Source organism: Bombus affinis, chromosome 16, assembly GCF_024516045.1.
Source record: "Bombus affinis isolate iyBomAffi1 chromosome 16, iyBomAffi1.2, whole genome shotgun sequence".
NCBI classification, from domain to species: Eukaryota; Metazoa; Arthropoda; class Insecta; order Hymenoptera; family Apidae; genus Bombus; species Bombus affinis.
This window is the reverse complement of record NC_066359.1, coordinates 4,060,806-4,076,784: the sequence shown is the minus strand read 5'-3', so window position 1 is coordinate 4,076,784 and position 15,979 is coordinate 4,060,806. Positions and strand designations below refer to the sequence as shown.

Genomic DNA, 15,979 nt, shown 5'->3' with positions numbered 1-15,979 from the left:
ATTTCTCCTGCAGCATAACTCTGTGAGTAAGAATGTCTATTCCCACGGTGATTTGGAAGGAGAAATATTCGAGTGAATGGCGCAGTTAAAGGGTTAAAAGCGCAGCCAAGCAGGCTTCTCATCAGTCCCTGCTTCACAAATAAAACACGCGGCTTCGGCTTACGATTCAAGCGTCCCCTTTGATGTGTTCCCTTTCCATCCAGTGAAATCAGCCGTGTGCCGTCGATACCGAGCCCTCAATGAAACCGCCACAGAGCGTAGAGAGCATTTTAGATCCTCTTGCCGTGATTACCAAGCGGCGGATGATCAATGACTTCGTGATTCATGATCGACGAGACTCGAAGTTTTACGAGATTTCGAATCACTTCGAATTTCATCGAGTCGATGATTTTCAGTATGAAACATGTTCTGCATTTGGACTCGTTTTCTCAATGCTTCCTACTAATTCTGCAGGACGACTTTTGTTACAGGGAAATTAATATACGACGTTTTATCAATTCTTCGGAAGAGGCTTATCAAATTTCGATGATCAGCGGATTATTAAATTCCGAAGTGATTCGAGCTCGTTACAAATAAGGGGAGAGATGGAATTGATCGGGGATGATTTTCGAGCGTGAAAATCTGTCCATGCGTGCCATGGTGGAAAATTGCAAACTTGGGAATAGGAAAGAAGCCACTTCCGGTGTGAGGTTGACCAGCAGGGAAAAATCGAACGTCGTCCAAAAAAGGAATAGATATACTCCACCGAGATGTTTCGTGTCTTGCATCCAATTTTTCAGCGCTAAATAATATCTTGCAGCTAACTTAAAAAGATCACATTGCCCTAGTCAATTTTTGAGCGAAAGAACAAACGAATCCCTGGAAGACTGATAATTCTTGGGTGACCTTGAAGGTGAAACCCATTTAAATAAGGCTCATTTTATCGTGGAGGATTCCAACAAAAGACTAATACAAACTATAACATAATTTCTTTCTAGGTAAATTTTTCTATAACAATACGATACGTAGAATAGAATTTTTCGATGAAAGAAAAAGAAAGGAGACTTTGTTTCACTTTATCTGTGCATTAGATTGGAAAGCGTCTCCGCCACAATAGAACGAGCTACGCGAGTCAAACCAGATGAATTAGCAGGTCATCTGAATCACTGTGTCGAGCTTGCTTGTTGCTTTTGCAATAAGCTAACAAGTGGCTTTCAAACACCTGGCCTTTCAAACCATGCGTTCACACCAGACTGTGTCGGTCAGAGGATTCCATCAGATCATTGGAATCCATGTTTCTCAAAGATTCCTATCGTATCTCAGGAATGATTAAAACAGTTTGTCTTTTTTCTTCTTTCGTTAAGAGATGAGAATAGGTTGACTCACCACACTGGTTCTCGTCCTCTCCATTACGACAGTCTATGTTCTGATTGCACCTTTTGTCGATACTGATGCAGGTTCCATCCAGACACCTGAATTGATCTCCGCTGCACGTGGTCACTTGGAATGAGAAATGGAAAATTCAGATTATTTCACTGTGTCACGCTGAAACTGAAGTTGTATCTCCGGCGAATGACGTTTTGAGCAATTAACAAAAAATAAGATAAAGCTGAACCATGGAAGCTTGAATTATACTTTACGGTAATTTGCCTCGGATTTTTGATAAAATAAATAAATATGACGAACGTCCATCGTTCAGTAAAAATAAAATACAAAAAAACATAATGGTACCGGTGCAATTGATTTCATCAGATCGATCTCGACAGTCGGATCTTCCGTCGCATCTCGAGGTCTGGCTCACGCAACTTCCGTCTAAGCACTCGAACTCGTCTGATCGACATCGAGCTGTGAGTTGGGAAACAGAAAATAAGACTAAACAAAAGTTTCATAATGGTAAAAGAAATGTTTAACATGAAAGGAACAACGACGCGTAGGGATATTAACCAAAGAACAAATGTTAAAAATTAAATCACAATAACAGAGATGCAAATCAATTGCTACGACTATTTGTATTTACTCTGCTACAAAGATAAAAAAAGAGTATTTTCGTTGGCCTGGACTAGGTTAGGTCACACATTCCTAAAAGAATTGTAATATAATTCCAAAAGAAGTCATATAGACGTTATAAATTGCTCTCAAATTAGAATCTATGTTGGGATATCTTTTTGAAAAATTACAATGCAATTTTTTAAACATGATATAAATTTTATAAATAATATTTTATATACTAGAAAGTCTTTCCCGCGCAAAAAGGTAGGAGAGGTTATTTTATCGATTTTTAGGTTAGAACTTCTAAAGAAATAAAATTTTCCTTAGATCTAGCCATCTTTAATTGTGCGATCCTTCCCAAACACACGCACCGTAACAAATATGTAAAGATTCAGCGATTAAACGTGTAAAAGTGGAGGCTGGGTGACCTAACCTAGCGGCAAACAACTTGGAACGGTTCGAAACTGATTCTAAAGGGGATTGATCGGTCAGTGGAGATGAAACGGAGCCAGGAAGGTCCATTTATCGGGTCGACGCTTGTTCACAGCGGATAATTAGGCAGTGGAACGATGATAATGAATCGGATTATTCCGTTGCGCCTCGTCTCAACGCGAAGAAAGGAGGGATATAAGATTCTGAAGGCAGGAGAACTAACGATTACGACTGCTCTGTTCATAGCCGTGCAATTAATTACTCGAGAAACAAGCGTCCATTATTGAGGCCAGTAATATGCTTCGGCTCGGACGATTACTCGGCCGAACAACCACGCGACGAGCCGTTTCACCTGAAATCGAACCTTGCGCCGAGTTCGCACTTAGCGCTTCTTTCTCGCTCGTTCCTCGCGCTTATCTCAACGTACCGGGTGTCCCGTTCAACCGTACACCTTTCAACAAATCTTTTTCTATTCCTTAATCAGGAAATGTTAGTGAATCGCGAGAATTTACAAGTTTCTTTTAGAGAAGTTTAAAGAAAGCTGACTTTATTTACTAGACTTTGTAATTTTGGTCAAATCTATCGTAATTTATCTCGCTTTTGCGCTACAGTTATTGACACACCCTGTATTTACTTTTCCAATTTTCTTCTTTTAATTTGAATAGAGGTTTTTCTTTGAAAATTGTGTTCGAAGTGTTCGGGATTTGAATTTCGCGCTTTCGTTCAAACGGTCACGTGATCCCACATTGTCGGTATGTGGAAGGGGTAACCGTGTAACAATGTTATACCATATTTCTTTCTTCCTCGTTTCTGACAAGTATACTTAATTTAGTCAATCTTAAAAGTGATTTATTTATCAAAGGCGTATTCAGGTTTTTACAGGGCACCCGGTATACATCCCTTTAGAGGAATTTATTTATTCAGACGTAGAAAATGTTTTGAATGTTGTCCCTCGTTAATTAATACTTTTTACATTGTTTATTTTAGATCCATCATGCTTCAAAATTCGCTATTGTCTGTCGTATCGTTTGATACACATCAGAATCCCATTTATTTAAAACTTGGCAAGAAATTAAATTAGAAATGAATTTATTTAGATTCCTCTGTTCTAGTGTAAAAGACAAGCGAATTTTGAAACATAGGTTAGGTTGTATGTTTGTCAGTCACTTGTGAAACCAGTCATTTCGAAAAGTATGCGCCTCTCTCATTCATATGTTTTCACGGACGATTAGTGAGCTTCATCCCCGTCTCCAGACATTCCACTTTACTTCGTTCAACAGATTAGTGGTTAATTTTCGTACTTATGTGCTGACAATTTTCCTCATCCCTCCCATTTCCACAATCCTGGTATCCATCACAGCGTTTCGACTTATCCACGCAATAGCCTGGGGTGCATTCGAATTTGTTCTCTCCGCAAGCTGCAAGAATCGTACATGTTCCATTTCTCTGTTCCTCTATTTTTGCTTTCGTATGTTCTTCTTCGAGTTGACAGATGTTGACAACACGAGTTGAGAAAAAGCTCCACGAAGGCACAGAGAGCGAGTTTCACGAAGACAAATAGACAGAGACACAGCGGAGAACACATATAACGAAGACTTTCGATACGTGATAAGCTTGAAGTTTGAGGTTAGGAGGATTTGCAGATGATTATTGCGCGAACCTGGCGCCACACTTAGGCGACCAAGTGCATTTTGAAAATATCCCCAAGTGGGAAAACAGAGTTCCGTATAATATCATAGAGTTAACAAATAAATATATATATCACGTTTTATGATAGCGACGATAGAAAAAAAAATATTTCAAATATATGTAGCGCACTACTGAACACAAATTGGCCCATGAAGCTGAGACAAACTATATTTTTATAACATGTATCACATAATTTCCCCAAAAAGGTCGCAAATTCATTGCCTTATGACTAGACCAGGAATCTTTACGTATTTGTAGAAAATTTAAACAAGGAAAAATCTACAATAAATTATACACGATCACGAATGTTGAAACTCGATTTTCTCAGAAACCTCCGACGCAATTTTGTTATTTTTCATTCTCGTCTTACATTGAAAACTCAAATCGTTTCACGAGACGTTGCACAAATATTTTTCAAAATCTTCATCCAACCGTGACCGGCGAGAAAGCTATTCAAGTCCTCGAATAAGATGAAAAATTCTTACAAAGCCGTACTATAAAAGTGTTGACGACGCTACTTAGAAGTAATAGGGTTTCAATTCCGTGAAAAAAAGACGCCATATAGATGTCGAAGGTGGATGAAGGAAAGCAGTGGTAGAATTAATTAGTAACCAGACAGATGTAGAGAAGGATAGCCTACTGACTAGCGTGGTGTGGCCATTAATTAACACGCACCTGAGGAAATTTCGCGGAAGAGATTATAAATGAACAAGGAGTTACGGGCCACGCGGCGGCTGTCTAATTTACGGCGGCAATTAGCTAACGATCGAGGATGAACGGCACTTCGAACGGAGTGCACTCGAAAGAATGGAAACGGAAGGCAGCCATCCTCTAGGAATTTCCATCGAGCTTCCCCTGGATCTTACTCCAACGATTCTCGACGTGAAAAATAAGCCAACCGCTGTATTCTTAAGATCCATACACTGGGTGTCCATTTCCAACTCCACTTGCTGATACTTGGAGAAATATTACGTATAATTAGACGGTGGATTTTCATCTGTTTGTAGGAAAGTCGAAATTGCACAATTGCACGGAATACATGTAATTTTATATATATATAAAGAAAACAAAAATTTCTCAGCACAGACAGCTGAGACTGAAGATCTCGAGCCCTGTTGACACTATTAATTGTCTGCTTTGCATATTCATGTAGTTAGTTTCGGAAGTACAATATGCCGAATATGTAAAAATTCAATGAAGGTTTACAAGGAGGTCGACATTTTCCTCTTTGGAATATTGCTACGCATACTTTCACAATGCGCTATGAGATTTGCTATATAACCGGTGTTGTTTCGTTTTTTAATCGAAAGCAATTCCTGCGTAGAGATTAGCAAACGAAAATATATACCTGTGAGTTATCACGGCCGATAAGATCGAGACAGGGAGAAAAATGGGTTAGTGGCAAAGCGGAGCAACAAAACGTTCCATTGTGCATAAATATCGTCGTTCTAGAAATCAGAATGCTGTCGCGGTCGATCCATTGTTGCAGGACTGTTTCAAATAGTCTCTTTACGTACGTCCCAGATCGAATCTACGAAAAGTTTCATGTAACGTTCTGATCGTCGTTGGTAATTAATAGAGCGCCGATATTTATGCAAGTTCATATTTTTGTGGATATCATTGACAAGAGAGAAGAATCCAATCAGTTTACTATGCATACTAAATACCATATAAACAAATATTGTACTTTGCATGCATACTACGCTCAAATATCCTAATGTCAAAGAAATACTGCACTTCCTGTAGATTTTGATGTCTTAAAATTTGCCATGATTAGGTAGAACACTGCAGTCAAATAATGAACACTTTATAGACGATAGCCGATTAATCGGTTTTTCGTCGCCGATGCTTTCCGACCGATAGCCTATTCGTCGGCTTTCTGTCTCCGACGTTTACCGACCGATAGCCTATTAATCGGCTTTTTGTCGCCGACAATCTTTCTCATTATTTAAGCAGGAATTTGTCATTTGGTACTAAAGTACCTTGCTCAATTGCGTCAGTTTGCGTTGCTTTGTAAGCTCCCACAGTTTTATACCAATTTGAAAAACTTACACTTCGCGATGAACGAAAAGAATGGTATTGGAGGGTCTAAACCGAGACAGAGCCGGCGCCAGGGAGAATCTGCGCCTGAGTTGCCGGTCGGACGTGCGTATGCCGTTGAATCGCTAGCGGTCGGTAAAGTGTTGAACATCGCGACAGATAAAACAAATGGCATGTTCTAAGTGATACGTAAGATACGTTCTAATTATAATGGCAGTGCTATATACCGAGTGTTCCGAAAATAGTCGGCGAACAATAAGCGATGAAAACTATAGTTCCTTGCCGAAAAACGTGGAATAATTAATAGACACAAAGGGGAGCTATTTCTTTTGACCATTTTTCCTTTTCACTCTGGTTTTTTTCAACGAATTTGTTCCCGAGCTGGCGTATTGTTGCTGGTCGACATGCGAAACACAGGCTCTCACGTGCGCAATAATTACACAGAAGCTCGACGTTACGAACGTGTCCCCGTGTTTCCATTAAACGGCGACGTTTACACGTTTTTACCTGAACGTCGACTCCTTTGCACGCGAAAAATGGCGGCACGCGATCACTGGGGAACGCATTAACCGGCTTGGATCTGAATTAATCCGCCGGATCGGACGACCGGCTGCCTGTTTTTCTGTCATTATCTCTTAAATAATAGCCGCCCGTTGATTGTTCAACTTTTTATTACGATATATCCCACGTAACCGTTGATAGAGCGCGTTTCATGCTCGTGAAAATCGAATTTCCTAGCTATATCCAGCACGACATAATTTAACTCAAGAATCGAGTAGTTCGTTGCTTATTTACCTTCTGTTCTCAACTAACGTCTTATTATCCAATTTCTCACCATTTCTTTTCTCCTATTGAAGAGACACCCGGTATGTGATATAATGCGAATTTCAGAATCGAATATCTTATCAAGTTCCTATTGTTCTTTTTTCTTCTTAAGTAAATAACTGGACTTGGAATGTTTATGAAAATTCATATTTCTATCAACATGACAGAAAAGACACGAATTCTAAATAAAGATTCGTTTCAACGAATAAGAAATGTATTCGATTGTATTAAACGATTAGGAATATTTAATAAAGGAGCTATAAATATATATATATAAAGTTCAATATTTGGATAATTCAGGGATCGATTCTTAAGTCTGAAAATCGAGTTTTTTTTATTATAAAGTAATTAGATAAAATACAAAAAATAAACAACAATTAATATATCCGTCTATAACAATAAATAACAATAATTATATAAACGGGAAATAACAAGTCTTTGGTACAATGTTTACCTAAACGTCCTGAGCTATCGATCTTTCTTCTTCAGTCTTTAAAATCTTAAATAACTATTCTGTAACCTTGTCTGTCTCTAATGTAACTCTCTATCCGTTCGTTTGGGAAAAACGTGCTTCTCGAAATGGTTGTCCGTAAAACAAAAGAAGATCGCTCTGTCCGCGAAACACAGCCTGTTGTGCTACCCGTAAAACAAAAAGAATCCCTATCCCCCATGAACTCTAGGGAGTTTACATATATATATATACCTTCCCAAAGAAAGACCCAATACTTGGGCACGAGGTGACATAACTGGTCGCCGAACGTAGCCACGGTCACGGGATGAACTTTATGCCTAACGGAAGAAGTACAGATGTTGAGGGACACGCTGTATTAACAATCAAGCCCCGGCCAGGAGCAATGTTGGTTTTACGCGGGACTGCCTAGTAACGGCGCTTGGAATTTTGTTGATATTCCCGATCAATATATAATTGAAAAATGTGATCGTATCTGTCTTTTATTTTTGCGATCACCTTGGAGAGTTTACTGATATCGTCTAGGCAATCAGTTTGAAAGTAACCCAGCAACTGAGCTAACGTTCTGCGTGCTACAAAATATATTCTAATGTACAAAGAGTTTTCCCGTTGACCGTGGATTCGTTATTGAACCCAAGAACATTGTCAAAAGCATGCGTTAAACTAATTATTCGATAAACTTTGTAAAGACATATTTATACGTGTAAATACAATCTTTGTTGTGCATCACGATGGCTAACTCCAATAAAGAATTATCACGCACCCGAAATCCTAACAAAAACCCGACATATATGTATATATTTGCCTTATATACATTATCTCTTTATATTACGTGGATTCTGTGTATTTATAGAGTTTCCAATTTTTGTATAAATACACAAAAGTTCACATTCTAGCAATGACAATTACGACTATTCGCGACGATGAATATTTTTACGTGTGACATTTCTAAAAGGGGACATCCTGTGCATAAAGTAATTGTGACATCAAATATCAAATTCGAAAACCAGGCTAATCTATCAAATTCTGGTTCTGGTTCTTCTATAACGACACTGCTGAGTTGGAAATTTTTTGACAGCCAGTATACGGCCGCGTCAAGAAACAGCAGCGCAGGCTACAAATTTGGCACTAAACGGAGCAAATCGACCTGGAAAAGGGAGCAACGATTCTCGATAAATCCTGTAATCACGTTCCTCCATTGGGCAGGAGCAACCTCCCCTCCCCGCTATAAAGAAGCAAAAATCGACACAAGTCGAAATTAATTCGATTCCATGGAAGCAACGAATCGAATGGAACGTGAGGTCGCGAAAATCCAGTTACGATTTTAACGCGATTTGCCAGGTGGCAAGTGCGTGCTCCCTCTCTGGTCGTTGCATCGCGGTGATCGACGAATATAAAGCGAATATCGCGACCTCGAAATTGGCAAACGTGCGGCAAGCCACGGTGGCGACACGCGTGACGCGCCTCTGCAAACAGGAAATCGCGAAGGGAACGAGGATAAATATCTTACGATTTCTCTGACATTATCTCTCAGGTTCAAGGCTCCATCCGTCTGTTCTACGCTACGGAATTGCAAATGACTGGTTCGCGATACAATCGCGATGACCTCTCTCTTTTTCCAGCGAGTAATCCGTCGCTCTACGCTCGATCACGTACCTTTTGTGACAGAAGTTTCTAATCTTTCTTTGATGTTTGAGATTAGAGGTTAGGAAGATGCCGGCTAAATAACGCTATTGGAAGAAGGAAATTGAATAACGAACATAATTTATTCGAATCTGATATAGGATGAGATGATGTTTCATATTCTTGTTTTTTGAGGTTAGAGGTTAAAAAGAGAATTATCGATATTTTAGGATAGTTTATGATCCGCAAGAAATGTAGCTGCAGGAAGAAAATTAAATAAGGAAGTTAATTTACTCGGACCTAACCTATACAGGACGCGATGAAATTTCTGATTTTTGAGGTTAGGATCTATAAAGAAGTATTTCTTGCTATCTCTGCGTATCTTAGGACTTTCCAAAGCTGAAATTAGGACTTCCAAAACCAAATAAATGGGTGTAACCTAACGTGATTTAGTTCAACCTATATTGGGTGTGATAACATTTCCTATTCCTTTGACTTTTTAGGTTAGAATCTAAAGTAGAAGGGTTTATTATTACCCATGGATGCATTAAGACTTCCAAAATGGGAAGTTGAAGGAACAAAATTAAACAAATGACTCTAATCTAACGAAACCTAGCCTAATCAATATTAAACAAGAACTTGCTGTTCCATTTCTGCTGTTTCTTTTTTGAGGTTAGGAATTAAATAGAACACCTATTCATTTTTCCAAAGGTTAAAATTGCAAGAACAGAATTGGACAAGTAAGCTGACGATTACTTCATAAACGAAAGATTCCAAGAAATTCCACTGTCCGCTTTCTTCAAATTCTTCCTTAGCTTAGGTGGATACACGAAACGACTTGACAGTTCTACGTTTCTCACCCGTGTATTCTTCGTATCTTTCCTTGTATTTTTTCCCCTCTTTTTTTTTGTAATTCGTCAACAAACTTCATTAGCAGCATTAATATCGGACGCCGCAAAAACGGGCAACACTGCCACAGCCAAATTTAAGGCGGCCCCCGTGGCCGAACGAGATTTACTCGCGTTTATTAAGCCGCCCTAATAACCGGCTGCAATTTTAATCCGACGTTAATCTCCAGCGGGGTTGGCCGGCCCTTTCGCGGCCTCGGCCCTGGAATTTCATCCGTTTTCACCGGGTTTAATCCAATTCTGATTCATGCCTGGACCCCTCGCGACCTCCTCCGCGTCGTCACAACGTACGAACGTGTGTATCAGGATGATGTTTTCAGCGTCCGACAGACTTTCCCCCTCTTTTCTCGGAAATCTAACTATCAAAGTATATTGATTGGCGTATCAGCTCCGTATTTTTGATTTTATCAGCTCATCCATTAGACAGCACTATTACTTTCGGTATGACGAAGAAACGTAAACTAGAAGATTGTAAATTTTTTTTTTTTTTTGAGAGACAGTTTTAGAAAAATGTAGCAAGTTTAATATTAACGAGAGAACTCTGTGCAACCATGTGGTTTTATCGAAGCTTTCTAAACCGAATCCCAGTTCTGCTCGCTCTACCCAATGATACTAAAAACTGGATAGTAGCCCTGACCAGTGTTTCAAAATGCAAGCCGATTCCAACAGAGTCAGACTTGCCGAAGAATCGAAAATCCCACATACATTAACCAATCAAATATTAATCACTGTATTCGTACAAAGCTACCAAAGAAATTTCTGCTGATCCGAGGCCGATATTATCGCGAGTTTGAAAATGTCCTTCGATCTATTGTACTTGGAACTCTTCAACCACGCGAATCCGCTTTCGAAATTGAAAGTTCCACTTTCCTTCAAACGATCACGATACCCAACAACAATTTTAATTATTTCAATTATCCGTATAAAATAGCCAAAGAAACTGTTCCTAATCCTATTGCGATCAACTCTGTTCCATTTTCACAAACAGGTCGTCAAGATAATTTCTTCCGGCGTTCCAATAATACGAATGTTTCGCTTTCTAGTGGAATGTTTGAAATCATGGACTGAAGAAGGTGGCCAATTTTTGTTTGCACGTGTTGGACAGCCAAAACTGGCATTCCAGGTCGATACGAAGGAAGAAAGGGACGCGAGGTATCACCGTGGGCTGGTTAACTTTCGACGTGCAGCGTCGGAGCGTGCCTCCGCAAAAGACGATGGAAATAATAAGGGGTTAAAAGGACAGGAAGATAGAGTGCGGGCTGACAGAGGGAGGAAAGGTGGGGCAACAAGTGCAATGGCCTGAAAACGCGAGGCCAAACCCCTTGCCTCTTCCCTCTGCCTGGTCACCCATGTCTTCCCAGCACGCCATTGTTATTATTGTCACAGCTATTGTAATTATTCAGCTCATCGTAATACCTGGCCATTCGCGATTAGTTCCGGCGTAGTCGCGTGCCACACTGACGATGGCCGCTGATAAAATTGTCCTTTTGCTTTTGCTCGTTTTCTTGCCCGCTGCATTTCGCTCGCGTGTTCGCTGTTCAACGAATTTTGGATGCTACTAGGCGCGGATTAAGGAGCAAGCTATGGGCCCGAGCCTTGCTGTTTAAGAAAACAGGGGCCCCAGCTATTTAAGAGAAATACCATTTTACCATTTTGTTCGTCTGCAGAAAAATGAATAAAGAAACAAATGTCTTTTGAAAGTATAGTAGGAAATTTAAGATGTATCCTGGGAAAAATAAATTTTATCCAACGTTTCGGTAATTTAATGATTTTACCATTACGCGAGGACACTGTGTTTTAAAAATGTATAGTAGATGATTTTAAATACGACTTGTTAAGAAATAAATCTTATTTCGTATTTATGTAAATGTGTTTCATTTTAACACTGCCCCATTCTCTATCTCTCCCCTGGATCAACAGGCCCAGACCTAAAAAATTTTAATCCGCCCCTGGGTGGTACTGACGATGATTGCGAAGGACAAATGTGACTATGCTACGCGTAGAAGAGGAGCCACCTTTTGCGTTCGGTGAATCGATGAATATGGTAATTGTGATATTCAAGTTCAAAGAGATTTTATTGAGGGTAGGTCGTGGATTTGTTGATGTGTAATCGTTCAGTAGATTGTGAGGGAAGATGATCTTTATAAAAAGTGATATTAATAAAAAGAGAAGGGTGTTTTTGGTTTCGACGAGTCTGTGAAAACAGGAAGAGTGAAAATTATAGTGGATCGAGAGTTTGCAAGTCTATGGAGATCAGAATAAGAGCAGATTGCGAATCTGGGATGATCTGAGCGTACATGACTTAAATATGGGTTCAATTTTGGTGTTTCTAATTTATTTTAATTAAATTTGGATCGATGGGTTTATGAGTTAGGCACGTGAATTGGTATGTGAATGTAAATACGGTGTCCAATGCTATTGGCATTGACTGAGAGGTAAAGGACGATGTAAAACAAATATTTGGATGTAGTCCAAAAATGATGGAAAGTGATGCGTTGTTTCGAGACACACTGACCGGCTTAGAAGATTCGAAGGCAGCCATTGAAAGAATTTAAAAGATTTATGGATATTGTTTCACCGTTGTTTTCGGTCAATGTGTCTAATATATCGACGTTAAAATGCTTTTGCCAACTGTGTAGCAGATCGGACAGAAGATATAGTATCCATGTGTTACGTAAAGTTATATCCCACTTGTTCGAGAACGTGCGAGAGATCTATACCCATCGCTACCCACATCATTTATGTTCGTACGATAGCAGAGGATGCAGGTAACAAATTCAGACATTTCTGAATCTCAGCAGAGAGTAAGGACAGACATGCTTATGTTAATCATGTGAAATTGTGTCCTGACATCGTTGAATTATTATTGGCGAGTACCTGAATGAATAATTTCATTCAGAAGTTAAATAAGTTAGTACACAATTGCCAAATATACATTGCAAACCAAGGCGTTATTTCTTCCAAGATCTCACGTTAGATTGTCACATGTCACGGTTAAATATGCGAGAGAAAGATCACCAAGTGGTTAAGAATTGTTTAATCGCGAAGTAGCGAAGCCACCCACGAAAATTGACGGGTTATTTTTGAAAAATCAATTTCCGAGTACCTCCGATGAATTGTTTGAATGAAATCCACCCGTGCATGCCATCGAATACATCGAATATAGAGCCGCGGTTACGAAATATTTGATGTTAATGCTGAGACACCCAACGGAACGAAGAAAACAGAAAATAATTTTCCATGCACGACGAAACGGAAGAAAAAAAATCCTACGAATGTACTCACGGCAGTTAAGTTCGTCTGATCTGTCTAAACAATCCTCGACGTTATTACAGCGGCCGCCGCTGTCGATACACTGACCGTTTCCGCATTTGAATTGCGAGGCGGTGCAGGCTGCGAACACAGAAAACGAAAAAGTCTTGTAAAAAAAAGAGCGTGTAAAAAATATTCGTACTCGAATAGAAAACGTTGGAAATATATGATAAGGGTCGAACGAATATTTCAAACTTTGATTCCCGATCGATCTCATGGATCTCATATTGCGCGGCTATACTCGCGTGCATAAACAGCGACCATAATGCCGATTCAATTTTGTATATACGTTTTTGCTCACACACACACGCACACACGCGCGCGCGCACAGAGAGATAGAGAGAGAGAGAGAGCGAGGAGGAGAGACAGACAGACAGACAGAAAGGCAGACAGACAGACAGACAGACAGAAAGACTGACAGACAGATAGACAGACATGGAGACAAACAGAGACAGGCAGATTGAGAGATAGACAGACAGACAAACAAAAAGGCAGATAGACAGACAGAGAGGAAAACAGACAGACAGACAGGCAGACAGAAAGGCAGACAGAGAAGTAGACAGACAGACAGACAGATAGACATGGAGACAGGCAAACAGACAGAGAGACAGACAGACAGACATGGAGACAGACAGAGACAGGCAAACAGACAGACAGAAAGGCAGACAGACAGACAGACAGACAGAAAGACTGACAGACAGATAGACAGACATGGAGACAAACAGAGACAGGCAGATTGAGAGATAGACAGACAGACAAACAAAAAGGCAGATAGACAGACAGAGAGGAAAACAGACAGACAGACAGGCAGACAGAAAGGCAGACAGAGAAGTAGACAGACAGACAGACAGATAGACAGACATGGAGACAGGCAAACAGACAGAGAGACAGACAGACAGACATGGAGACAGACAGAGACAGGCAAACAGACAGACAGAAAGGCAAACAGACAGACAGAAAGGCAGACAGACAGACAGACAGAGAGGAAAACAGACAGACAAATAGAAAGGCAGACAAACAGACAGAAAGGAAAACAGACAGACAGACAGAGACAGGCAAACAGACAGACAGACAGAGACAGACAGAGACAGACAAAGATACGCACACACAAGCAAGCATGCACACGCACACGCACACACTCACGCTCACGTATATATATATGTATAGATATTTATTTATAGTCAATGTTAAAATTCCATCTACTTGTGTAAATATATATATACATATTGAGATATGTATAATTTTATGTGCTAATTAGGTTAAATGCGTGTAGTAATACTTGTATGTGAATATCAGTGTGTGGAAGTATGTGTGTGCGCGGCATCTCGAAAACAAATGAATGTAAACTGTTCACTTGGTTAGCAGTCAGTTATGGAAGAAAATGCTGAGACGCTTGCAAATGTGTATCGATGAATATCTTTGAAATCATTTATCAAATAAATATATAACTATTCTAATATACATTCCAAGTGTAAATTTAGTATTCCTTTACCATTATTTCGGCTATTAAGATCCAAAATTCTCAACAATATAATACAATTAACATTGACTATAAGTATAAGAACACCTGCTGATATTTGGCGTAGATTGAATACTTTTCAATGCTCTTATTTTCTAATGGTTTCGATAATAGATTCGTCGTTTCATCTGCATATGTGCGTTAGAATGCAAAGTTTGTTTGGTAGCTGGATTCTTACAAGCTTCGCGAAATAGGAATAAAGTTGTATTGTACAAATTTTGATTCACACCGCCCTGATTCTCAGCCCACTGGGTAAGACTAAATAAATTTTGTCAGATGGGAAAAAATTCACGAATGCTTTATCAGAATGTTGTAAAATGAAATTATAAGCTACAAAGAATTTTAACACATCAGAATAAAGTAATTAGAAGAATCAGAACGGGTGACACATTTGATTTAATAAAAGTAGCAACGTTGCTATGAGATTTAGCTCTCTTTCCAAAAATTTGATGAAGAGCATGTTATTATATCAATCGACTGTAACTTCTTGGTTCGACGTTTTTAAGATATCATTAGGGAATTTTGTATTGCTTCAAACGAATTATTTATTTATTACTTCCTCTTTGAGCTTCATAATTTATGTTTCACATAATTATCGAAATTAATAGTACTCGGTATCCCTCCACTAGATTACTTGGAGTTTAATCAAATTCAGTGCACGTGGTGAAATTCCTTCTGCCATTCGTTCCTTGTCTGTGATTTACAAAGAGAGTAGGCATCAATGGAACTCGAATTTCCCTGATATGCGAACAGACGAAGGAATAGAAATACGAAGGATCCAATAATGCCAATTGAATGCCGTTTAATACAAACTCGCAGAGGTACCGAAAGAAAAGTCAGATTTCAAAGACTAGGTCCTCCATGGCATTCTACTATTTCTTCACCGTTTAGTAAAACAGTAAAGGTACTAAGCCAAATATGGAATAGCACTCTGTCTTTCGAATGTCATTCTTAGAAAATCAATAGCAACAAACAAAGGATTTTCGTGGGTATCAAGAGCATTTCTTAGTTTTCTAACATTGTTCGAACGATTTTCAATATTGAACAAACAATAAAAGGATATAAATCCTATCTAATATATTATAGGTATAGGATAGATAGCAAAATAGAAGAGAAATAGAAAGCAATAAAAAAAAAACAAATAGTTTCATTCTTCTTATTGATTATAACATTTTAGAAAATAGCTACTTGCAA

At 39.2% G+C, this 15,979-nt stretch overlaps 1 protein-coding gene across 15 annotated transcripts in view; it reads right to left on the bottom strand.

Annotated features, from left to right (window-relative positions):
* The window catches only part of LOC126925425 (basement membrane-specific heparan sulfate proteoglycan core protein), a 190,090-nt gene that overhangs the window by 42,010 nt on the left and 132,101 nt on the right, over window positions 1–15,979 (bottom strand). For 14 of the 15 annotated variants that reach the window (XM_050740938.1, XM_050740939.1, XM_050740941.1 and 11 more), the window contains exons 10-13: window positions 13,240–13,347; window positions 3,702–3,818; window positions 1,711–1,824; window positions 1,366–1,479 (exon numbers count right to left, since the gene is read on the bottom strand). In XM_050740938.1, the coding sequence (XP_050596895.1) occupies window positions 1,366–1,479; window positions 1,711–1,824; window positions 3,702–3,818; window positions 13,240–13,347 (453 nt within the window). The remainder of the gene's footprint in view (window positions 1–1,365; window positions 1,480–1,710; window positions 1,825–3,701; window positions 3,819–13,239; window positions 13,348–15,979) is intronic. The other variant, XM_050740951.1, reaches the window with a different exon arrangement.